The 25250-nt window shown below is 49.1% G+C and overlaps 1 protein-coding gene across 2 annotated transcripts; it reads left to right on the forward strand.

The window, feature by feature from the left end:
• The first annotated feature begins 224 nt into the window (after window positions 1-224).
• On the forward strand, window positions 225-25250 carry Vps37c (VPS37C subunit of ESCRT-I). 2 transcript variants are annotated; one of them, XM_034522437.2, is made up of 5 exons: window positions 225-479; window positions 16892-16990; window positions 20964-21135; window positions 21911-21993; window positions 23157-25250. In XM_034522437.2, the coding sequence occupies exons 2-5, from the start codon at window positions 16898-16900 to the stop codon at window positions 23868-23870; spliced, it is 1062 nt and encodes a 353-aa protein (XP_034378328.1). In that variant the 5' UTR covers window positions 225-479; window positions 16892-16897; the 3' UTR covers window positions 23871-25250. The 2 variants fall into 2 exon arrangements, with proteins under 2 accessions (XP_034378328.1, XP_076773416.1); XM_076917301.1 differs by having other exon boundaries at window positions 285-479; window positions 23228-23507.

Here is a 25250-nt window from a genome sequence, read left to right on the forward strand (position 1 = left end):
GGGACACTCAGGACCGCAGCCATTCTAGTCCTAGGGCCAAGCTATAAAAAAGAGTGTGCACATCACGCCAGGGATACCGTGGTGCAAGACTAGCTCATTTGGAGCCTTCCTTTGGAAATTCCTCGCTTGTCTCTCAGGATACTCAAAACTATATCAAATGAAGGGAGGCCTGCAAATCTGCGCAGGCGCACTCGCAATGGGCGGAGTCCTGCGGGGGCGTGGTTAGGGGGTGGGGCCTTCCCCCGCGCGGGTGGGGCCGAATGGCCTTCCGCGGGTGTGGCGCCTGAAGCCACCAGCGTATGAGGGCCGGTATCGTGGCCACCTCGAGGTCCACAAGGCAGGACGCCCGGGGCGCGGTAGAGGGGCAGTGCGGCTCGCTCCCGGCAGGACGCGGGAGGAAGTCACATCCGGTAGAGGCGGGGCTCGTGGATCCCGGAAGTGCGGGCGGCGGCTGATTGCCCGCGGTGGCGGTGGCTCCGGTAGGTGAGCGCCGCTGGGGAGGGTCTCGGGCGGCGGCGGGCAGCGGCGGACCGTGCTGGGGGGCGTTGCCGGCGAGCTCAGAGGCCCTCCGCCGGCCAGTTTCCTGGCCTCGGCAGGCGATTGGGCGCAATGGGCGCGTGACTCCCCGCCGGCCTGCGCCCCTGCAGCGCGGTGGGAGGGATGGAGGGTGGGAGGCTGTCCACGCCGGTCGCCTCAGCCCCGCCCCTCCCACCTACCCGCTAACGCCACGCAACCCTTCACCCTCTGTACAGTACCTTGTGGTCACTGTATCATTACGAACCTCTTTGCCCCTTGTACGGATTGGAAAACTGAGGCCTGTGTGTATTCTAACTTGCCGCAGCGATATAGTGGAGTTAGAGTGACTCTGGCCTTTGTCCTGCTGGCCTGTGTCTTTCCCCAGGTTAGCAATAGGTGGGGGTTCTTCCCCTTTCTTCTGGACTCCGACTTGGACTGCCCAGCATAGCTGAGCCATCATTACTTCTGGGCCTTTGAGATGTAAAGGATAACAGTATATGGTCCCAGCATGTGCCTGAATCTGCTTTGTTTCTCTTCTAACAGGGCTGTTCTTCCACTTTTTTTTTTTTTTTTGTGGGCCAAGGCATTCCCGGAGATGTGTTTGAATTATTGGTAGAGTTGACTATAATCAGGGTCACGTTTCTTGAATCCAGCCTATACCTTGTCAGTCGGATTGGGGCTATCCACCTTGAGCGGAAGAGCCTCACAGAGTACCCGGGCTCCTTCCTTGCTCTGTTGCTGTTTTGCCTGTTATCCAGGCATCTCTACCTATACTGTGTCACTCCACATTCAGTGACTGTCAGACCTGCAGCTAGAAATGGTGATACAGGGACTTAGAAGGGAAAGACTCTTCTTTGCTTGGGGCCCAGGGACCTGATCTGGAGACTGTGGAACTGAGGGCTGCTGGGTGAAATGTTGGACTCTGAAACGAGTCTTTGTTCTTGGCCTTCATAGTGCCCAAAAAAGCCTTTTTCGTGAGATTGTCTTGGAAATCTGGCCCAGTGCCTTTGTAATTTCCATTAAGTAGAAAACATGATGGAGTGCCTCAGTGGGGCCGTTTTCTGTTGCTGTTTTGCCAAGCAGTAGTTCTGATTGCTTGTGTGGCTGTCCTGTGCTGGGTACTTTTTTGGAGGTGCTTTGAACCGGATACTGGATACAGACAACACCTCTGAGTCACTGGTGATCCCAGTTTATGGAATTGGCCGGTATCAACTAGTGAGTGGCTGTTAGGATTTTTAACCCTCCTTCCTGTCTCTTTTCAAAGCAAATGTGCCTTTAACTCTAATACTGCCTTCCAGATGCCGCAGTTGCAGCTTGAGAATTATCTATGGTAATTCTGGTTAAAAATGCAGAGCCCCCATCTCTGGAGAGTCTTGTGATGTTGTCTGGCTGGAGCCCCAGGAGTTTGTTTTTAACACACATACTGACTACTGGGTGATTCAGATCTTAACGCAAATTTGTAGATTTGCTGGGCCACTGGAGCTTGGATATGAGATGGTTACTCAAGATTCTTGTTGCCTTTTGCTTATTGCTTTGGCGTGCTAATTCGCCATTAAAAGGGCCTTGAGATAAATAGCCATCTGACTCATTCCTGGACGCTTTTGGCTCATAGTAGTGGGGTTTTTCCAGACTGACCAATGAGGTCATTGAGGACCTGTATTAGAGCAGTTGGATTGCTGTTGTGGGTGGTGGGGGTGGGGGTGGGGTTGTGTTAGAAGTTTCCTCTTGGGATCTGGAGTTCCTGGAAGGTTCTGATCTGTCCCTCCCCAGCTTGACCTGTGACACAGGTTTCAGTGATGGCCACACTCTCTAGGTTGTGCAGGCTTTGGCAGCATGTTCCACAAATCCCTTCCTCCATTCTCTCCTCTTTACCTGCTTTCCCTGGCTGCCTGGAAGACGTTAGATATCAAACAGGTTTGCCTTGATTGAGCTGGAGTTGACAGGTGAGGCCCTGGGGCTTAGGATGGGCTACAGAAGGGAGTCTCCACTGTGAACTTCAAGGTAACTTCAGCTAGGCAGGCCTCTTCACTGAAGACCTGTGAATGTTTTAACTGCCACAGTGAGGTATCTCCTCACCAGGCTCACAAGCAGCCGAAGGAACAGGCTAGGATTGTTTTGTTACTTCATTTTCCTGCCCCATAAACAACAACTTCGCATTTAATATCTTCATGAATAGAGGACTTAATGTGCTGGGTACTTTTTTTGTTGCTGTGGTAGAAACACCTGGACACAGTCCATCGAAAGGTGAAGGGCGTTATCTCGGTTCACAGTTCCAGGGCACAGAGCACTCTGGTCGGGCGCGATGGAGGCTGGTGTGCTGCGTTGTTATCAGCGGTCAGCCATGGATGCTGTTGTTCAGCTCATCTCCTTTTCTTCAGTCCAGACCTCAGCCTATGTATGATGCTGCCCCCAGCGAGGGCAGGAAGACCTCCTTCAATTAAGCGCCAGGGTCTTGTCTCCTAGGTGATGAAAGAGCCGTCTCACTGACAAACCATCATGGTTACTTTGTGTTTTATTATCGTTAGACAGGACCTTATATAGGCCAGACTGGCTTTGACTTGCTCTGTAACAGAGGAATCTTGAACTTCACCTTCCTGCTTCCACTACCCAAGTGCTGGGGTTACAGGTGTGTCCCACCACACCTGACTTATGTAGTACATGGGATCACACCAGGGCTTCACACGTGCTGAAGAAGCACTCTACCAGGCCTTAATTTAAACTGTTTTAAATTTGCCATGACTCATGTTATGTCCCAGGATGTGGTGTATCTTGGCAGCTGTTTTAGGGAAACTTCAGAAAAAAGTGTGTCCTGCAGTTGCATGGAGTTTTCTATAAATCTCAGTGGTCAAGTCCAGTCTGTTGGGAGTGCTGGCTGCTTGTTTTCTGTGCTCTTACTGACTTTCTCTAGTACCCTTCATTCTTAATATTACAGCTTTAGGTAAGTGGCCTAGGGTGTAGGGAGGGACCCTTAGCTCTCAGGTTTATCTCTCTGAGCTTCTTCTTAGCAGTAGCAACTAACTAGCAGCTCTTTCCTGAACTCCCGCAGCCGGCTGTCGCGGCTGTCGCACGCAGCTCTTCCGCAGTCCCAGCTCCCTGTCTCTCTTGCCTTTTGTAGTTTCTGTTCTTGCTCTTCACAGCTCTTCACCTTCTGCAGTCTGCACTCCACTGTCTGACACCTTCCCAGCATCCCTCAGTCCTTCATCTTTGTTGTTAGTCTCTGTTCCTGGCCATTAGAGTCCACTGCCACCTGCTAGGTGCTGCTAGGTGTGGAAAGCTGGCAGCCCTGGAGTTCCCTGTTCTTCACGCTGTCAGCTCAGCTCCCTCTACTCTTGGGCAATAAGAGTACTGCAAGGAAGCTTTCTTGGGGCCTGTGCTGCAGCATTCAGGGACAGTATAGGGGAGCAAGGAACAGACTGCTGCCCAAGAGGGAGAGCACCTTTCTTAGCTGGCCAGTCAGTCCTCCAAGCTGTCCCAGGTTGGGGCAGAGCTCCTCCCTGACTGGGCTGAGGATTTGCTGCTATGAGGTCCCTTGTAATGAAGACCAGATTAGTAGCCATGGTCCTGGTTATCTAAAGGGCATCCCTGTGCTGATGCGGCTTCAAGAAACCAAATTCTCCCAGGTAAAGCTTTGTTGGGGTAGTGGCCTTGACAGGTGTATGGTTCCCTCTGGCCAGAGCAAAGTCCTTGGGGAGTGACTGTCTGGCTTGTGTTTCCTCTGGGGATTGAAGTCTTAGTCAGAGGGATTTGAAAACAGCTTGATTGTCAATTTATAGAATTGTAGGAGAAGTGGCTACTTGATTGGCAGCTTATGCAATTTTCATGAAAATGGGGGTTGCTTAAGTTGGCTGTCTCTGGTAAAACTTCAGGAGTGGAGGAGGCCATGTGCTCCTGACAACCTTCCTCTCAGTCTGGGAGTCAGGAAAGATTGACAATAGCAGTTTCTAGCTCCTCTGTCCTGGCCCAGCCTAGGGCAAGTTGTTCTGGGTAATTGTGTCTGTGGGCTGCTGGGTAGAAGGGTCTAATGGTGTCAATCAAATCTACTTGTGCCTGACAGCTTCCATAATTTAAAGGGAAAAAAATTGAATGATACTTCTAATAAAGATCTCTTATAAAATAAACATTTTATTTTCTTATTTTTTCTTTTTTGAGACAGGGTCTCTACATAGCCCTGGCCATCCTGGAACTCACTATGTAGATCAGGCTGTCCTTGAACTCATAGAGATCTGTCTGCCTCTGCCTCTTAGATGCTGGATTAAAGGAGTCTCCCACCACACTTACAAGTCTTGTGTTTGAAGTTAGGGTTTATGTAGTTGACCAAGACTGCCAAGGAACCCTGCATCTCAGTGATGAAAGCTGACAATTACAAAGTGGACAAAGTACTTGAGCAGTATTTCCCCAAAGAATATATGAATGACCAAAAGTCCCTAAAAAGATATATATATATATATCATTAGTCATCAGGGAAATGCAAATTAAAATCCTAGTATAACTCTAGTCTACTTGCCGGATGACCATTAAGAATAGGAAAAAGCCTGGGGGGTGGGGTGGCTCAGTCAGTAAAGTGCCTCCCATGCAAGCGTTGAGGACACCAGTTAAGATCTCTAGAACCCGTGCAAAGGGCAGAGTAAGATGGAGACCGGAGACTCTCTGAAGCTCATTGGTCAGCCCATCTAGCCAAATAGTTAGCTTCAAGTTCACTGAGAGAGCCTGTCTCAAAAAATAAAGATGGATAGAAGAAAGATGCCCAAGTCAACCTCTGGCCAGCACAAATACACATGCACACACTAATAAGAAACATATCACATATACCACACACACATACATGTACACACACCAATAAGAACATATATCACATATACCACACACACATGTGCACATACTACTAAGGATATACACCACACACACACATATATGAACACACTGTAAGAACATACATCACATATACACTCACACACATACATATACACATAGCAACAAGAATATACATTACAGTCACCACACAGATGTGGATGAGTCACACATTAAGTAAAAATAGGAAATACGTGTTAATGAGAATGTGGAGAATCGAAGGCTCGTATAGTGGCTTACCCACTATGGGAAGCAGCACAGTGATCCCGAAACGGATCTGTTACTGTATGATACAGCAGTTCTGGTTCTGTATCTGTGCAGAGGAAATGAAAGCAGGAACTCTGGCAGCCATGTGTGTATGAACACAACAGCGCTGTTTGTGATTGTCAAAAGGCAGCCATGTCCACAGTGTCCGTGAACAGGAGAGTGACAGGGAATGAAGTGCATGTATCAGGCAGCCAGAGTCCAACAGTCTTTTACAGGAGGAAGCTCAGAGACAACTGTGAATGAACTGTGATGCCCTGAGAAGAACAACATTGTGTTTTTGTCTGGTTTGGTTTTGAAACAAGGTCTCACTTTGTAGCCCAGGCTGGCCTGGAATTCACTGCAATCCTTCTGCCTCAGTTTCCCAGAGCCCTGGGATTCCAGGCACAAACCATCACACTTGACTATGGTTTTTCTTTTGTGGAGTTTCTAGACTAGTCAGATGCATTGGTGGTTGCCAGGGTCAGGACAGGGGAAAAGGGTGTCAGTATTAAATGGGCGCAGGTGTATCTCTCAGTGCGGGGTCATGAAGAGTTCTGGAGACAGATGAGTACTGATGGTTATACAACAAAGCAAATGTATCTAAATGTCAAAAACTACACTTCAAAATGGCTAAAACGTGGATGATAAAATGGCTTAGTGTAATGGCCTCGACCTTCTTAATGCAGAGACTCTTCAATACAGTTCCTCATGTTATGATGATTCTTACTGTATAACTATAATTTTGCTACTGTTATGAATTGTAATATAAATATCTGTTAAAGGGGCTGTGACCCACAGGTGAGAACCACTGGCTTCAAAGGTAAAGGCACCTGCTGCCAAGCCTGCTGACCTGAGTTTACTTCCCAGGATCTACTTGTTGGAAGGAGAGAACCAACTTCTGCAAGTTGTCCTCTGATCTTCACACATGTGCTGGGGTACACACGGCCCCGTATACATCCACATATTATAAATGAATATAAAAAGTTAAAAATGACTAAAATGATGGGCTTTATAAATATTACTTAGAGATTAAAACTTATGGGATGGCTTTAAAATCTTATAGACTTAATATTGAAGATGGATTTCTTACAGGCAACACACAGAAGGGTGTTCCTTTTTTTTTTTTTTTTAAATAAGTCTTAGAATTATTGCCTTTAAAATTTTTTTAAATTTTATTTTATGTGTATGGGTATTTTGCCTGCATGTGTATCTGTATACTGCTTGTATGCCGGGTGTGAGGCATCAGATCCCCTGGGACTAGAGTTACAGATGGCTGTGCTATGGGGGTGTTGGAAACTAAACCCATATCCTGTGGAAGAGCAGGTAGCACTCTTAACCACTGAGCCGTGTCTCCTACCCCCAGTGTTGCCTTTTAATTGGGGTGTTTGGACCACCATTCCTGAGAGAGAGAGAGAGAGAGAGAGAGAGAGAGAGAGAGAGAGAGAGAGAGACTGACTCTGCTGTTCCTTTCCCGTCAGCCTCATAGTCTCTATGCTTTTCTCCCATTTTTGTGATTTCTTAGGCGCTGAGTGGTTCTCAGGGCCTCCTTTTGCTCCTGTGTTGGTTTATGAAGAACACTTCTTTTTAGCAGTGGCTGTAAGCATATGCAGTGTGCACTTCTCATTGTCACAGCTTGTTTCAGGGGCCCTGTGCCCACCTTCAGAGTTGAACCTTGCACTGCGTGTCTGTGTCTCTGTCGTACCCCCACCCCAACTCCCCACCCTGCTTCATGGGACGAATCCAAAGTGCTCTGCACAGTTTCACTGTGAGGAGCATAAAATAGAAAGGACAAGTCTTCTGTTTTTTGTGTTCTCTGTTCCTCTAGGCTGACTCCTCTAGCTCCATCTCCTCGAAGGTTCCTTCTGTCTTGCGGATTTCTTTGAACATTGCTTGCAGTCTCTCACTTGATGGATTCTTTCAGCCTTCAGATGGCTAAGGGAAGTCTCTGTTTCTTGGAGAAGCCTCCCCAGGCTGGGTCTTTACGCTGTTCCAGTGGCTGCTGCTTACGTTGCTTGTCGGCGCACCATCTGCCGCCAGGCTTCTGTTCTTTTGTTCTGGATGTTTCTTTCCCCACCTCTAGCTGCTTTCTTGTCACTAGGCTTAAGCAGTGTATTGTTCAGTTATTGTATAGATGTTCTGAGGTCCCAGGCATCAAACTTTGGTTCATGCACACTTGGTGAGCCTCCACCACTGAGCTCTGTCCTCGTCCTGCAATTTAACTGTATTGTGTTCAGCCTACTTTTCTTCATGGTTCTCATTTGAGGATTCATTGTATTTTCCAGGATCTATGGCTTATAGCTTTCACTTTCAGCCCTTAATTCTTCAAACTGTCATCCCATCCCTCTCCCTTCCTCTCCTTTGGGAATTCCGTTATATGCACTGAGTGCTTACAGTCATCCCTCAGAATTCCTGTTCTTTTTCTCTTATTATTTCCTCTTCATGGTTCATTTCAATAGTTTCTGTTTGGATTGGTTTTCTTTTTTTCCCTGCAGAATCTAGTCTGCTGATGATACACATTTAATCTCATACACAGTTGTTTTTCCCTGTAAAAATCACCTTTTCTCTTCACATAATTGCAGTTCAAGTCTATATTTCCTATGCTCAACCTTTTAGAACCTATGTTTCTTGAACATAAAAAATATGAATCATATGTGTGTGTGTGCACGTGCATGTGTGTGTATCACATGAAATATGGTTGCTTTGTTGACATCCTTGCTTGCTAATTCTGTTTCCTGTATATTTTATGGGTAAATTTTTATTGGTTGTTATATGTCCTGGTTTTAGTCTTTCTGTGTTAAGTTCTGATTGGAAGTCAGAAGTAAGTTTTACCTTGTTGGATATTTTATTTACATATATATTTGTCACATATCTTAGGGCTGGTTGGGGGTATATTATTACTTAGAAACAGAACCTTGAAAGTCTGCTTCTAAGCTTTGTTAGCTGGGATCAGACAGCTCTTAGGTGGAGCTAGGTTTTCTCCACTATGAAGGTAATATCTTCTGTGGTGCTCTAAGAGGCTGTAAACATAAGGTCTTCCCACATATGCCAGCCACACTAGTACTGATTCTCTTGAGTGGGGCTGGCTGGGACCTGGGGGACCTCTGTACATATCTGGGGTTTCTTTCTATGTAACTCCTGTCCCCATGGTTCTCTGCTCTGTGAATGCTGGCATTCTTGGCTTCCTGGACTTCCAAATCCCTCTTCCCAACTCCCTATACCATCTTGGTAGTCTGTAAGAGTAAGCAAGGGGGTGGGGTGGGGAGAGGCAACTCTAGAACTCACTTTGTCTTGTTTCCCTGAACACCATTCTTCTAGGCTTCCAGACACCAGTATTTAAGAGCTATTCTGTACTTATGTTGTCTAGTCTTTTAGTTCCTTGAGGTCACGAGTGCATGTGTATGTATGTGAGCTATAAGGAGATCTTCACCTAAAGCGGAAATTTCTTAAGTATTCATTGAGTGTGTGGTATGTGTTCTGAATTTGGAGATGCAGATGTGAGTGATGAGCAGAGAGATTAGTTTCTTACTGGAGAATTGTGCTGTTTTGTCACAATAAATGCTGCGTGGCATTTACATAGAACCATAAAAAGGCGTAGATTCTTCAGGAGGAGTGAGCAAGGAAAACTTCACAGATATGAGAGTTGAGGGATAAGCAGGAGAGAAAGGCAGGGCACTTACATTGTGAGTTCCTTGAGGGCTGTATTATTATTTATTGAGTGACTACAAGTGTGTTTCTGTGCTGGGAGGAGGTTAGGGAGGGAGAGCTGAGCTGAGCAGAGCAGCTCATGGATAGTGGAGAGCTCAGGGCTAGTTGGGAAGGGAAGCTCAGGGCCAGCAGATCATCATACGGCAAACTAAGAAGCACAGATTTGAAACACAACAGCAAGGCACTGGGGAGCCATGGGACGTTTCATTGCAGGGGCATGAGAACTGCTAGAATATTCTCCTGAGGTTTCTGGGCACGTGGAAGAGGACTGAGTCCTTTGGAACCCAGTAAGTCACTTCTGGAGAGGCTGAACTTTGATGATGGCCTTCGTGGGCCATCCAGAGGCAGAGGTGGATATGAGGATGCTCTCACTCAGTTTCTTATTTTCTGTGCCTCTCCTGTTGTCCTTAGTGGACCAATCTGCTTGTTTATGACTCTTCTTATCCCAGAAGTCACTGGGCTGGACTTGGTACTGGCGAGAGTAGGCTCTGCAGCCACCCATGTGTTATCAACCTGGGACGCCCACCTACCATGACTTGGAACAGAGGCACCATGTGATCCGGGCCTGACCTCTATCTTGATCTTTCTATAAGGGATGATTGCCTGCTCACCTTGCTCTGTGCAGCCTGGAGGTGAGGGTGTGGTGGACAGCTGCCTTCACAGCCTTTAGAGACAATGGTTAGGACATAGCAGAAAGGAAGGAAGGAAGCCTGCGTGTGGTCATTGAGTATGATTTTCTTTCAGCTCTGAGCCACAAGCTAAGGAAGGAAGAGAAAGAAGGAAGAGGCCCTGCCAAGTGGCTGGGTGTCTCTCTCAGAAAGTTCGAAGGACTGGCTGCCTATTCAGACATTTGTTTCATGGCAGTTCTATTGACTGACAATGAATGTTATTGATCTGGTCAGATCCAGTTGTCTAGTTCCATTACTCTGTTGACAGATGATGTCTCTGGAGGAATCCAAGTGCCTGTTGTTAGAGGAACTTGGGAAGTGCTGAGTGGTAGAGGTTTGGCTGTGTGACTGTGACTGGGCATTGCCAGCCTAGCCATGGTGAATTCTGTTCAATAGCAGAGTGGTAGACCTTTCAGGCACTGATGTATTTTATTCTTTCTAAAGCCCCCTCTAAGGGAAGAAACTAAGGCACAGGGAGGGAGATTGTATTTCTGGCCCAGGCTTCCCAGCCAGTGAAGGCTGTTAGCTTGCCAGATGTTAGGTCTGCCCCACAGAGCTGAGATCTGGGGGAGGAACGCTGTGCCCTGGCTATAGACTTTAGCCTGAGTGCTGGTAAAGGATTACAGGCTTCATACTATGTTTGTTACAGATTGTGTTCTGTTGGGTTCTGAACATAATCTAACAGGCCCTGCTCCTTGGAAGTGAGCTGCAAACTGTCAATAGTAACCATCCTTTATTAAGTTTGTCCCCAGAGCCAGACACTGGTTTACAGTCATGGAACCAAGACAGGTATTTAGCCGGGTGTGGTCTCTTCTTTGCCTTACTGAAGATATCACAGCCATAAGGAAGTGAAAGAGTGGGTCTTGTGGTTGTGCAGGTCAGTGTCAGCAGATGGGGACTTAGGACAGTGGTCTCCAGGCTTCTTCCTGCTTCGAGCAAGAGAATGGGGAGAGGAGACTGGCCGCACGGAAGCCAGAGGGACCCGGTAGGTTTAGAGAGAGATCAACCCAGAGGGGCTGAATAGTGATGGCAGGTGGAGACTCGGAGGTGGAAAATCATCTTAGCCTGTGGCAGAGCAGCAGTGGCTGGATGGTGCTCTTCAGAGATTCAGGAACACTGACTGAAGGAAGCAACCTTAATGGTTGGCTATTGAATGTGAGGCCCATTTCTGGCCTGCAGTGGCTACTAAGGCATTGAGGATGACTTTGAGAAACTGATGTAAGTAAGTGGTTGCTGGAAGGCAGGCTTGGGTATCTCGGCAGAGCAGGAAGATCCAGCAGGTTTGAGAGAGGCTTGTCCAGCACAGAGGCTGGGTCACCAACGGAAAGTAAGGAGCCTGCCAGGGACTCAGCTCTGCAGCTTGCCTTTGTTGGTGGGGTGCCTGGCCAGCTGGTGACAGCCCAGGTGTGGGCAAACCTGGTTGATATCAGAAGTCATTCTGGAGGCCCCACACTTGGCACGGTGAGCTGCTCATTTCCTCCAGTTATGCCTTACATGTGGGCCCTGCCTAAGCCAAAATAGGGAGTTTTTCAGTAGGCCTAAAGAACAGTGGGCTAATTGTGTAAATATTTACATGGAAGAGGCAGTTTCTCTCACAAAGCCTTATCCCGAGCGATTGCATTCCATGCCTGATGTGTCGCCTATTTGCAGACTTGTTCTTGTGGACTTAGTTCGCATTGATGTGGAGCCAGTTGAGAAAGCCACACCTGCTTGCTCTACTCTGATGCGTACCTAGCTAGAGGCCTAGCAAGGCTGACAGGCAGCGTTTTATAACATAGGTGTGAACATGTTGTGTGCTGAAGTCATTGTGTCCTGTCTAGCGCCTTTAGAAATTGTTTGATTCTCATGAAATCCTTCCAGGCCCTTGATGATGGTAGCATCATCAGAGAACAGCTGAGTAAGTCACCAGAAAAGGTCCAGCGATTCAGGTTTAGATGTGGTTTGCTACAAAGCTCTGATCTCTTTGGGGACCCTTCATACTTGAGGGTGAGGAGGAAGGAGCTTCCTGCCCCCATCCTAGCATTGCCTAGAAAGAGTGAAAATCTGGGCAGGTAAGGTGGTCCAGCAGCTAAAGAGCTCTTGTTGCACAGACCTGGTGACCTGTTTGTTCCCTGGGACACACATAAAAATGACAGAACCAACTCCAGGAAGTTGTCTTTTGACCACTTGCACACACTAATAATAAAGCTAATATATATATATATAAAAATTAGGTTGGAGGTGTTGCTCAGAAGTCCAGCTCTTTCCTAACTTGATTTATTTTGGTTTCCATCTTGATGGGGTTTAGAATTGCCCCAGAAACAAATTTCTAGGTTTGTCTGTGAGGGATTATCTAGATTAGGTTAATTGAGCTGGGAAAATTCATCCTAAATCTGGTGGTCCCATCTCTTCATCGTTAGTGTGGATGCCTCATGTTCTTGACAGCATACCTTTTCACCCACAATGGACCATGTCTGGAGTGTGAGCCAGAAACCCTCCTTCCTGAAGTGCAGTGTCAAGTATTTTGTGTCAGTGGTGACATAACTAATACACCTAATTTGTCTGAGGCCTTGGGTCCCATCCCCACATGGTAGAAATGGCAATGATAACCAAAGCCCCTACAGAGTCTCTCTTCTATGGCTTACATTCCAACTTTCAAATCACAGAGAAGATTAGTTCCATGAGGCTGGGAATCCCCTGGGAGGCTGGGACTCCCATACTTGGGGCCATGGCTAGAGTCATTCTAGGAACATGAAGTGGAGCAGGTCAACCAATGTTTCTTCATTAAGCAGCAGGATTAGGAAGGTTTCCAAGGCAACAGCAGGTATCTTTGCTATTAGGGGTGGGTCAGGTCTAGTTCCCTGGAGCATGCACTTTGTAGGTTGCTATGGTAGCAGCTTCTTCCCATGCTCTTGTAGATGGAGGGATTTATGAGAAACGGAGGGGCATCAGCTCTCCTTGCAGTGTGATAGCAGGCTGGCAAGTAATGTTGGCAGGCTGCGGTGAGGGGAGGGGTGAGCCCACAGAGCCTCATTGTAGGGATGAATTAGGATTCAGCATCTTGTGCCTTCCCCCTGAGCAGTTAGTTCTTCAGTTGTCTCTGCTGGGTCATGGCCAGGAATAACAGTCTGGTTGGCCAAAATCCACTGGTCCTAATCTGACTCACAGCCTCATTATCTGGGTCATGTTGTGTTGCCGTTGTTCAAAGCCTGTGGAATGGTTTAATGAAGATATGAAGTCATGAAAAGAAGGTGAGACCAGCAACAGTGTGATGGCAGCAGTCGATGACAAGACCTAGGCCATCAGTTTGTCACTGTGTTCCCATCCCTTCCCCACTGGGAGCATCAGAGCATGTGGCATGGCTTGGCTCTCCCTCCTTCTATGATCTGTCATTCCCCATGTGCATGGTCACCAAAGGGCATGGTGTCAATTTTAGGTTACAGACCACAGCTCCTGGGTTTTTGTGGCCCACTCCAAATAGGGCCATGTATGTCAACTGGGCCTTGTAGCTTTCCTGGGGAGCTGGCAGGCCTGCACAGCCATCACTCCATCTTGCATTTAGAGTCTGGTGTGAGGTCAGGGTCCATGGCTCTAAAGGGGTTCTCAGGCCTCATTCCATGCTTGGCCTCTGACTTGTCAGCCTGGCCTTTACACATGACTGTAGCTGAGATCTCTATCGGAAGGCGAGGACTGTAGAGGAGGCAACAGTTAAGGAAAAGTCAGGCATAGGATGGGAGTGGGGGTGGGAAACAAGCCATGCCCTTTCCCTTCTCAGTGCAGGCCACAGGGTCCCATTTTCAACCCCTACTGCAAAAGAGCAGCCGCTCCTGCGCTGTTACTTTCCCACCCACTGGCAGTCAGATCATCTCCTCTGCTGAGGTGTCAGTGTCACCTCTGTAAGACCTGTTACCCTGCTGTACCTGTGATACTGTGCAGCTGCCTCCCACAGGGCCCTCTCAGCATGAGCACCTCTCTGCTGTGCCTGTGATACTGTGCAGCCGCCTCCCACAGGGCCCTCCCAGCATGAGCACCTCTCTGGCCTTTGCTGCTCTGAGCTCTCCTCCCCACCTCCCTGCTCATGCCTCTCTTTTACCTGTGTTCATGTGTTCATAAAGACTTGGGGGCTTAAAAAAAAAAGGGGGGGGGCATTTTTGGAAACAAACTGAGTTCCATAAGAGGAAGAAGAAAGTTTTTTTTTTTTATGTGTCTACTGGACCAGGCTCATAAAGTTCAATGTTTATATACTTCCTTCTGCTCCATGATATGGGACAGCATGAGTCTTGGCATATAGTAATTGCTCAATAAATGCATGTTCCTTAAAGGGATGAGGACATGAAGGAAGGCTTGAGCAAGTGGGAAGCTGGGTTGTTCTGATTCTGCACCTTGTTGAACTTGTCCTGGCTGGCCTAGTGTCTCTTCTCTTCCTTCAACCCTCGCTTGGCAGTTTCTGAATTGCCTCTGAGCAGGTCTGTGCTAGATAACTGGGAAGACAAAGATGAGTGTCCAGGGCCTTACCCATTCTCACATTGCTTCCACTTCCCCTCCCCCAGCAGCCCACTCCATGGTTCTGGGGAATCATCCGGCATCTCAATGCCATAGTGGTCATGGGAAGGGAAGTCTGTGTCAGAGCCCTGGCACCAAGGCCTGAGGAAATTGGACTTGCCAGGCCTCTAGAAACAAAAGGCCAAGGACTTGGTCCCTAAATAACGTGTCCTGCTCCACACCTCCCCCCACCCCTGTAACACCCCTGGTCATTCTACCATGTTGGTTGTTTCTGGGAGTTAGAAATTCCTAGCAGTAGAGGCCCAGCCACAGAGCCACAGCTGTAGGGAGCTGCTGCATGGGCCCCAGGACCAGTAGTTTTCCCTTCTCACCTTTCCTAAACAGTGGCCCTGAATAAGTGTTTGCTGCTTGCAGCTCCTCTGAGTGGCTCCAAAAAGCAGGTGATACCTGACTTGTGAGAGACCAGCCCCTGTAACATCCAGTGCGTGATGCTGTGAGAGTTCTCACAGAGCAGCCTGTGCCTGCTTGGACCAGGGATGTGCTGTTGCTGATAGGAACTACCACTAGCCAAGAGGCAGGAACAACAGCCACCCAGGTGAGCAGTGCACGGTTTTGTGGGCTTGTGATCGATCCTTTTTGGCTTGGTCTTCATCACACTCTCTGGGTAGAGCGAGTGTCAAAGGAAAACAGAAGAATGCCCCAGGGACTCTCGGCTCTGCTCAGGGCTTGCTGAATGGACTTCTCTGTGGGGAGAGGTCCTGGCGCTGCTGGGGTTGCTACACATGCTGCTGCTAGCCAGTTGTTTGTGTGTGGTTAGCCAGTTACCATCCTACGAGGCTGCCAGTGCCTACTGCACTTGGCCTCGAATGCAAGAGCAGCAGGCACTGGGCTTGGTGGGTGGGGCTGTGCTCAGTGCAGCTGCTGTGGCCCAGCAAGTTCTTGGCTGAGCCACACCGGAGGCCCCATGATCCTGCATAATTTCTGTGGTGTTGAAATCTTTGGCCACCAGTTGTTCTTGTGCCGAACTTGTGTGTTGTGTCACTGAACCTGTGAGGGAGGTGCTGTCATTTGGTCATTTCATAGATGAAGAACTTAGGCTCCGGGAGTTTCCATGTGGGTGAGGACATAGCTGACAAGTGGCAGAACTGGTCCTGTAGTAGGTCTGCTTCACTAAGCCTGTACGCCATGTATTTGGGTATTATCAAGTCTTTTATGTTTTTGAGACTGGACTTGAACTAACTCTGTAGCCCATGCTATTGATTGAACTATTGAACTATTGATCCTCTGGCTTCTACCTCTCAGGAGTACTAGGATTTCAGATACGTGCATCACTATACCTGGTTCTATACTGTGCCAGGGATGGAACCAGGGCTATATGCATGCTCAACAGACAGGTACTCTACAAACTGAATTACATTTTCAGGCCTTTTGTGATTTTTTTTTTTTTTTTTTTTTTTTTTTTTTTTTTTTGAAGCAGCACTCATAGAGTCTAGCCTAGGCTTGAACTTCTGACGTCAGTCATTCAAGTCCTGGGACTAAGGGCATAGCAGGTCTCAGGTTCTTTGAAGTGCTGTTCTCTGTCACAGGCCCACTTGCATTTAGATGGAACGGTATTGTTTCTCCTCAGAGCTTTGGTCCAGCACAGGGCCTCTTCTCCTCTGTTCTGTCTTCTAGACCTGGAGTTGTACCTAGGAAGGATAAGAAAATGTAAGCATGGAAGGTCCTGTCAGCAGAAAGGCGACTCCTGGGGTGTTTGCTTCCTTCTGGCTGCCCCAGGCTTGGCTGTGATTTATCATACAGATGACAGGTGGCCTTTGGGACAGTGACAGGGGGAGGACTACTGACCTCTGCCTGCCCTGCCAGAGCAACTTTCTTCCTGGATCAGTTGGTTTTTTTCTCTTCTGACTGCCTGTGAAGGTGGTTTGATGATTGTTTTTTTCCTGTTTCAGTGAGGGCATAGATGTGACAGTTTCTTTCTATGACCTGTGGAGAATACTTAGTTGCAGAATACTTAGTATTAATTCTGCAGTTGCAGAATACTTAGGGAGACCTGAGGTCACTAGAACACTAAATATAACAACCAGGGACATAGCTGGGCCCTTGGTGTTGAGGCCTATAAAGCCCTTTGGTTGGGGGAGGGGAGATGGGGATGGGTGTTTAAATCAGGTTCAGACAAAAGTAGTCACGTGTCAAGGTCTGGGGCCAAATTTAGTCTGTATCTCTGCAGCCTGGCTCCTCTCTCATCTTTTCCAGTCAGCTCCATGCCATGTAGTGCTGTGGCTGCCAAGTAGCTTTACAGATTCTTCATCTGTCTTAGGATTTTGGGGGCAGAAATATCTGGGGCTCCACCAATGTGTTCCCTGGGACCCAAGGACCCCTCCTGTGGGTAGCTTTTCCTTAAACTGGGCATTGCTTTGTGTTTGCAGGAAAAGATGGAAGGGCTGAAAGACAAGACCCTGCAGGAGCTGGAGGAGATGCAGAATGACCCAGAAGCCATTGCCCGGCTGGCTTTGGAATCTCCTGAGGTACAGGGAGGCTGGCTGATGCTGCTGCTGTTGCTAATTCTTTTTTTCTCCTTTTCTTCTTTCTCTTTTTAAAGTAATTGTTCACTTAAGGTCCTAGACAAATTTAATTTATTTATTTTACTCTGTGTGTGTGTGTGTGTGTGTGTGTGTGTGTGTGTGTGTGAGGGGGGGGGGAGAGACACACACAGGCACACATATGGATGAATGTGGACCAGGTGTGTGCAGGAACCCAGAGAGGTCATCAGAAGATGCTGGAATCCCTGGAACTGGGATTACTACTGTGAGCTGCCACATGGGTGCTAGGAATTGAACCCTGGTCCTCTATAAGAGCAGTCAGTACTTTTAACTGCTAAGCCATATCTCCAGCCTCACATAAGGTCTTTTAAATTTCTAATACATTTATTTAGTGTGAGAGAGTGTGTGTGTGTGCCAGGTATAACTTGCAAGAAATGATTCTTTCTACCATAAGAGCCCCAGAGATTGAACTCATGTTATCAGCTTGGTGGCAAGGGCCCTTACCCACTGAGCCATCCCACCCACCCTGACAAATGCTTGTCAAGGATTTGTGCTTAGCAGGAGCTTGAGCCAGGATTCACCTTGTGCTGTGAATTTTACCTTGGCTTTTACTAGAGGAGCCCTGAGGTTTCAAGCCAGGGTCTGGGTCCTCTGGGAGCCCAGGGAATGATAGGGAGTGCCGGCTCCATCTTGGACTAGGACAGCCAGGACCCAAATGGCCCAGGAATCTTCACACTGTTCCAGCATGGGTCTAGAGACAGCTCCCTGATGCACTAGGGAGTAGGGGTGGGGGAATTGTCCTCCATTGTGATATTCTCACTCATGTTTCATACTATTTCCCATTGCAGCTAGCACCCCACCTCTCAACTTCTAATCACAGGGTCCTTACAGGAATAAGCAACACCCTGCTGTCTTTACAGAGCTTTGACTTGGCCCTCACTGTCACTATTTCCTGTGACCTTCCTGTGAGCTGGAGGTGACTCGATGTGGCCACCTAGCTAGAAACACCCACAGGTACTCCCAGAGTAGCTGCAGCTAGTCATTGGCCTGGAAGCCTCCGTTTGAGGGAGGGAAGGGAGCACAGGTAGTCCTAGGCTCCTCATGTGTTCTGTGAATTCACTGTGTTAAAGAACAGGAAGTTGTCCAATTAGCATCCAGTCTCATTGGATGCCTTACCCCTGCTTCATGGGTGCACATGCTACATGGTCCTGTATCCACCTCTGCTGTGCTTTCTGCTGCCACCTGCTCCCCAACCCTGGCCAGGCTTCTCTGCTGGACTGGAGATGACACAGGGTTGGGTTAGAAAGACCTTCTTGCAGGGAGGGAGCAGGAGAGGTCCATGTGTGACTCACCTTACAACCCTGAGGCAGGATGACTTTGTTTCAGCAGCATAGGAGCAAAGTTACATATAGTCTGAGTGAGATGCAAGTATTTCAGATTTTATATGTCTTGAATATTGAAATGTTCTGCGTAGTTTTTATTTACTAGTTAGATATCCACAATACAACTCCCCTCCCCCCCAAATTCTGAGACATTCTGAAATCCTGAAATCCAGAATTCCGTGAGTGTCAGATAGGCTCTTTGGAATCCAGAACAAGAGTGTCACTGATGGGTGTCTGCATCTTAGATTTTGTGTTGCTGGATGTCTGCCATTAACCTCCAAGGGCCTCTTCTTTTTTCTGTGTCCTATCTCTGTGCACACACATACATGTGCATGCATGCCACCTCACAAGTGTGGAGGTCAAAGGACAACTTTCAGGAGTTGGTTCTTTTGGGGACAAGGGTTCAAACTCAGGTCAGTCAGGCTTAGCAGCAAGCATCTTTACCTACTGAGCCATCTGGTTAGTCCCAAGAATTTCTTCAGTCAGCAATGAGCAACAGAACGTTAAGGGGATTCCCAGGCTTGTTCCTGAGGGGAGTGGGGCTCAGCAGAAGCAAGCCTGTACCCAGCTCTCCTTCACCGCCTCCAAGCTGAGCAAGTCTCCAGCCCTGTGGAAAAGCATAACCTCCTGTAATGTAAGGCATGCAGCTTTCTGGCCAAAGGGCAGATTGAACATGGTGTAGCCATATCTGAGCCATTGAGTTGAATTCTCTGAGGGGAAAAAATACTCACTGTGGAACAGACAGACAGACAGATAGAAACAAAGTACGGCATCAGTGTGGGGCCGTGAAAAGAGCTGGCAGAAGGGAAAGTGGGTGGGAGTGTTCATCTCTCTAGAGGGTGCAGGGGCTACAGCGTGGGGAGCTCCAGGGAGCGGTGGAACTCTACTACCGGCCTCATAGGGTGTTTGTAAGAGATGGGCTCCAGGGTAGGGAGAAGTGGAAATGTGTAGACAAGCCTCAGAGAGGAGGGCACAGCATGGATGTAGTGCTTCAGACCCAGGGAAAGGCCATGGACAGGTAAGGACACCCAAGGTTATGTGGCCAGGAAGGGCAGGCCCCAAACTCATAGTTAGCCACACAAGTGTCCCTGGCTTTCTTTTCCTTTCTTTTCTCTTTTCTAACATTGTATTTTTTAAAAACTGACTGGCAGCTAATAGGGGCCTGAATGAGGGCTCAATTGAGGGACTATTTATAGCTCTATAGGCTGTGTTTGACCTGGGAGGCAGGTGTGTCTGTGTGTGGGTTTGTGCATGTTTGGTGCAGTGTCATTGGAGGCCAGAAGAGTCTGTTAGATCCCCTGGAGCTGAAGTGGCAAGTAGTGTGGGCCACTTGACGTGGGTCCTGGGAACCGAACTCAGGTCCTCTAGATGAGCAGCATGTGCTCTTAACTGTTGAGCCATCCAGCCTCCAGCCTCCTTGGCTAACATTCACGCTGACCAGTTTCTCCACTCCTATGACTGTGAGCTTGTCCAGGGGCTAAATGCCATTTCTGGCTGGAAAGCAGACAGTCCAGGTAAAGGGGTTCTAAACCTGAGCCCTAACACCCTTGTCTGTGGAGGGGATAACTGGCAACATTCCTCTTTCCAGTAGGCTGCAGCCCTGAGCAAGGATCAGAGCAGGGTGGCCCTTCTGGAAACCCCTTATCCAGGATGCCCCCTGGCTTCCAGTGGCTGCTCTAGAGGAAGCCCATCTAGCCTGGTGTGCCATGTGCTGGCCAAGGTGGAGAGAAAAGCTCTGTGTTGCTGACCTCTTGTCTCCCTGTGGAAGCTGGTCTTGTTGACCTGTTCCCTAACTTCTGTGGTCAGTGCGAAGCGCCCTCTGCTGGTGCCATATGGTACTGCGATGCTGTGGTGGCCTTGTCTCCAGCTCTCTTAGAGAAGCAGTTGCCTTCCCATGCTAGGCCTGCTGGGCAAGGTTTCAAGGCTTCTGCCTAATTGGCAGTTAAGTAGGGGCCTGAATGAGGGCTCGATTGTGCTGGCTAGGGATGCATTTTCAGCAGACAGCACTGAGGGACTATAGCTCTGTAGGCTGTGTTTGACCTGGGTGGCAGGGATATCTGCCCTGCTTCAGTGTCTTGGGCTACCACAGGGCCCTGCCTGCCACAGGGTTTTTTTCCCTAATACTTTTGAGACTTCATGACATTTCTAGCTTCTGGTCTGGCCTGGGCCACCTGCATTCTCCCCAACAGCCTCTCATGTGTATGCATGCATGGTGTGTCCACATGTCTTTGGGGCTAATGATGGGGACTCTGAGTTTCACCTCTCCCACTAGAGTGGATCTTCTCCTTCACCTGTGGCCTGTACAGCACAGAACCACTTGCAGGTGCTTGTCTATTGGGAAGTCTGGGGTAGGTGGTTAGCCATGGTGCCTGTTTCCCATGTATCATCCTCACAGGTTCTCTTGGTCAGGATGAGGTGATGCACCTGGGCCACAATGCCTGTGTAGCCTTTAAACCCAGGCTTCTGTGACTGGTTGAGGGCTGAGCACCAAGGTGAACAGTGAGCCCAGGAGTGCCCCCTGCTGGAGGCTGGCCAGTTAAAGTTAAACTCATTGTCAGTTGTCCTGTTTTCTTTAGGTTCAGGACCTACAGTTAGAACGAGAGATGGCACTGGCCACCAACAGGAGCCTGGCAGAGCAGAACCTGGAGTTCCAAGGTCCCCTGGAAATCAGCCGCTCTAACCTCTCAGACAAATACCAGGAGCTGCGGAAGCTTGTGGAACGATGCCAGGAGCAGAAAGCCAAGCTGGGTAGGGACAGCTGACCACGGACAAGCACTCTGGCCATCTCCCCTGCTGATTGATACTTCTGTTCAAGGGAGGATGAGGGAGGCAGCTGGAATACCAAGGATGCTAACATACCCAGAATAGGAAAGGGCCAGCAGCCACTGTAGCCACTGTGCTTCATGTGGTGGGCTAAGCGCTTTGCATGTTTTAGACGGTAAGCAAAGGTGCGTGTATTATGGTTAGTCTAAATGGTTGAGCATTTATGTTTTATTGTATACCCTGGTGATATTTTTTATAGTATTAAAAACGGCCTGAATTTACTATTTTTATAGATGAGGAAAACAAGGTTGGAGACATTCAAGGGCTTGCTTGAGGTCATGCCACTAGAGTTAGGTGGAGTCTGCAAGCATATCGTTTAACAGCTGGGCATCTCTCCAGCCCTGGAATTGGGATTTGAATCTAGGCAGCCAGTATCTTTCACTGCCTCTGCCAACTTAGTCCTGAGCCTTGCAGAGTTGGCCTAGGCCTTGCCGAGGTAGGAAGGCTTCCTGGATGACTGTGCCCATGGGAAGCTGCTTGACCAAGACCTGAGCTCTGTCTTTAAGCTTCTCTTTTCTCAAGACGGTGAAAACCTACATGAGCCCTCACAGAACCAGCAGAAGGGACTCTATAGTGGGCCCTGGAGTGGCTAGGCCCAAGCACACAGAAAGCATACCACATGTATTCCCTGAAATTAGGGTCCTCAGCTTTAATTAAAGCAATGCTTTTGAAATGTCAACCTCTCTGCCCTTCCTTCCAGAGAAATTTTCCTCAGCATTGCAGCCTGGAACCTTATTGGACCTTCTACAGATCGAAGGCATGAAGATCGAGGAGGAGTCTGAGGTGAGGTGGGGAGTGGCATCCTAATCCCTTGAACAGGGTAGTGGCCCTTGAGTCAGGTCTCAGGTGAGCCTAAGAACCACAAAGCTGAAGAGTTTGGAACGTAGCTTGAGTGGATGGCACCGGAGTACAGTGGACACACTTTTGTTTTAATACAGTATAGGAACACAGTCTAAGACCCCAGCACACACTACAGTCATCACTCACTTCTGTGTAGACAGTACTGTTTCTCCTGCACATATATGTCTATGATAATATATAATGTATAAAGCAGGCTCAATGAGAGCTTACAGTAAACACAGGCTGGGGAGATAGCCCAGTTGATAAAGTGCTTGCCAAAAGCATGCCAACCTGAGTTTGATCCCCACAGCCATATAACAAGACAAGCAAGGTGGTACATGCTTGTCTTCCAGTGCTGGGAGGGAGAGACAGGCAGATCCCTGGGGTTTGCTGGCAGGCAATCCAGCTGAATTGGTGAGCCTGTAATAGAGACTCTTTCTCAGGAAATAAGGTGAACAGTGCCTGAGGAATGATACCTGAAGTTGCCCTCTCAACTCAACATGCACATGTGTGCGTGTTCACCCTTACTCATGTGTATTCATACATGCAAACACACTCACAGGAACAGTAAATAATAATAGACCAGCTATAACAATATTTTATAGCGAAAGTTACTTAAAACTTACAGATTATTTCTAGAATTTTCATGCAGTGTTTTTGGATCATCAGAGGCTCTCTAGCATCTGAAACCATGGTTAAAGGGGCTTTACTACACCAGGACCCCAGCTGATTCAGGAATGAGTGACCGACAGGGGCCCCCAGGGAGCTCACACACCTGGGTGGATGGTGCTACAGAGCTAGGCCCCTGCTCCTGGGCTCTGCTGTCTCCTCCCTCTGAGGCACCTTTTATCTCAGTGGGCAGAGACGTCTTTCTGCTTTGGATGCAGCACAGGAGCTAGTATACAAGTCACTAGGATAGGCCCAGCTGTTGAACAGACTTGTGTGACCACCAAGGACCTGGCACAGTGCTGGGTAGGGGGCAGTGTGAACATGGAAGACATGGTCCTGCTGTTAAGGAGCTGGCACTCTGGTGAGGGAGTCACTCTGAATGGGGCCAGGGGAGGTTGTAGAAGGCCTCTGTTGTCAACAGTTCTTGTGTCCTGTAGGCCATGGCTGAGAAATTCCTGGAAGGTGAGGTGCCCTTGGAAACATTCTTAGAGTCCTTTTCTTCCATGAGGACACTGCTGCACCTGCGCCGAGTCCGAGTAGAGAAGCTCCAGGACGTGGTGAGGCGGCCTCGAGCTTTGCCGGAGCTGGCTGGAGACGCACCTCCCAAGCGCCCTCCACCCCCACGCCCAGTGCCCCAGGCAACACCCCCTGAGACTGAAGAACAGACTCCACAGCCCTCTGTAGTGACTCCGTACCCTCTGCCCTATAGCCCGTCCCCAGGCTTGCCTGTGGGCCCTACAGCCCAGGGAGCCCTGCAGCCAGCTCCCTTCCCTGTGGTGGCCCAGCCTTCCTCCTATGGTGGGCCTCTGGGTCCTTCTTACCCATCACCTCAACCAGGACCTAGGGCCATGGTGAGTTACTCTTGGTCTCCACAGAGGAGTGGCCCGCCCCAGCCCGGCTATCCTATGGTTCCAACTAGCACCTCTGGTCCAGGATACCCCTTAGTGGGGGGCCGAACTCCTGGTCCTGGTTATCCTCAACAGTCCCCCTACCTCCCATCAGGAAACAAACCTCCCTACCCAACACAACCTCAGCTCCCGGGCTTCCCAGGACAGCCCCAGCCTCCAGTGCCCCCTCAACCTCCATACCCTCCTGGGACAACCCCTCCCTATGGCTTTCACCCTCCAGGACCTGCCTGGCCTAGGTATTAGTCCTGGTCCGTGTCCACCTTCTTCCTTCTACCTGCACTGCAGCCTTTGGCCTCCATTTGCTGAGATTTGAGGTTAACACTGGGCGTGGAGGTGATGCACCCTGAAGACGCTGGGACACACAGACGCCTCGAGCCTCTAGTTGGAAGCACATAGGCCTCCTGAAAGGCCCTGAACGGTGCAGCATGAGTCCTTCTGGGAGCTCCTTCTACCAGGGACCAGCTCAGCACATCCTGAGTGGCCTGGTGTGAGCCCAGGGCTCTCTGGTGTCTGCATGAACGGGTGTGTTCATGTCTTTGCACAGCTACCTGTGCTTGATCCCTGACAGCTGAACCAATGTGGAATGATCTTGATGGCAGGGGTGACCCTGGGTCTCAGACCCTGCTCATCCAGGCCGTCCCTTGGAACTTGGTATATTTGATGTGGGACCACATGCCGAGTGATGACAGAGCTCTGTCTGTCCATTAAAGGATGGTCTATCTTAGTTACCATGGTTGGGGCGTAGGAAGCAACAGTTAGGAAAAACAGGGACTTGGAGTCCTGAAAGCCATATTTTAGCTGCCGTGTCAATGTCAGACAAGTGCTGGCAGGGACCACAGCAGCAGTGGTATGGTGACAGCTGGGGATGCCAAGGGAAACTCAGGCCTCAAACTGTATGGTTGGATGTCCCAGGGTCACTCTGGAGCCCCTGGCTGGAGTGGAGGACCAGGGTTACCTCCCAGCCACTTTCCCTCCTGGGGCCCTCCACTTCTGGCTGGCTTTTTCTGAGGTTTGCCCACCCCTCCACTCCTTTAGTGCCTTTCTTATCTGCTAGCAGTCCCTTTATCTTGTGTATCTCCTTCCTTCTCCCAATGCCCCTGCAGAACAGACACCAGACCTACCCTTACAGAACATCCCCATGGTGCTTCCCAGACACCATCACTACACTGGGGTTGGTTTCTCTACACTCATTTTCAGAGTGTAAAGGGTAGGACTGTGGGTGCAGCCCCAGCACTGGATGGGGCTGAAGCCTGTTTAGTAGTAAACGTGACTACACTATTCTAAAGGGGTTGTAGCAGATGATGCATCTGCATGGCTGGTCCAGATGTGAACCAGGTCTCAGGGTGGACCCTGGAGCTGCTACGGGTTAGGAAATTGTCTGTGCCTTGAAACATCCCCTGCCTGGGTACCCAGCCGCTGGTGGGCCAAGGTGCTGGGGGTCAAGGAGGAACCCCATTTTCTGGTGCCACTCCACCCACAGGCCACGGGTGCATTACCACCTCTGCTTGCATCTCCTAAGTTATTTATAACATGGAATCACTAATGGAGTCTGTGGTAGACTGCTGCTGACCTGGATGATGACCACCCATTTGTGCAATTGCCATAATAAATGTTGATGAGTTC

This window comes from Arvicanthis niloticus, chromosome 1 (assembly GCF_011762505.2).
Source record: "Arvicanthis niloticus isolate mArvNil1 chromosome 1, mArvNil1.pat.X, whole genome shotgun sequence".
NCBI classification, from domain to species: Eukaryota; Metazoa; Chordata; class Mammalia; order Rodentia; family Muridae; genus Arvicanthis; species Arvicanthis niloticus.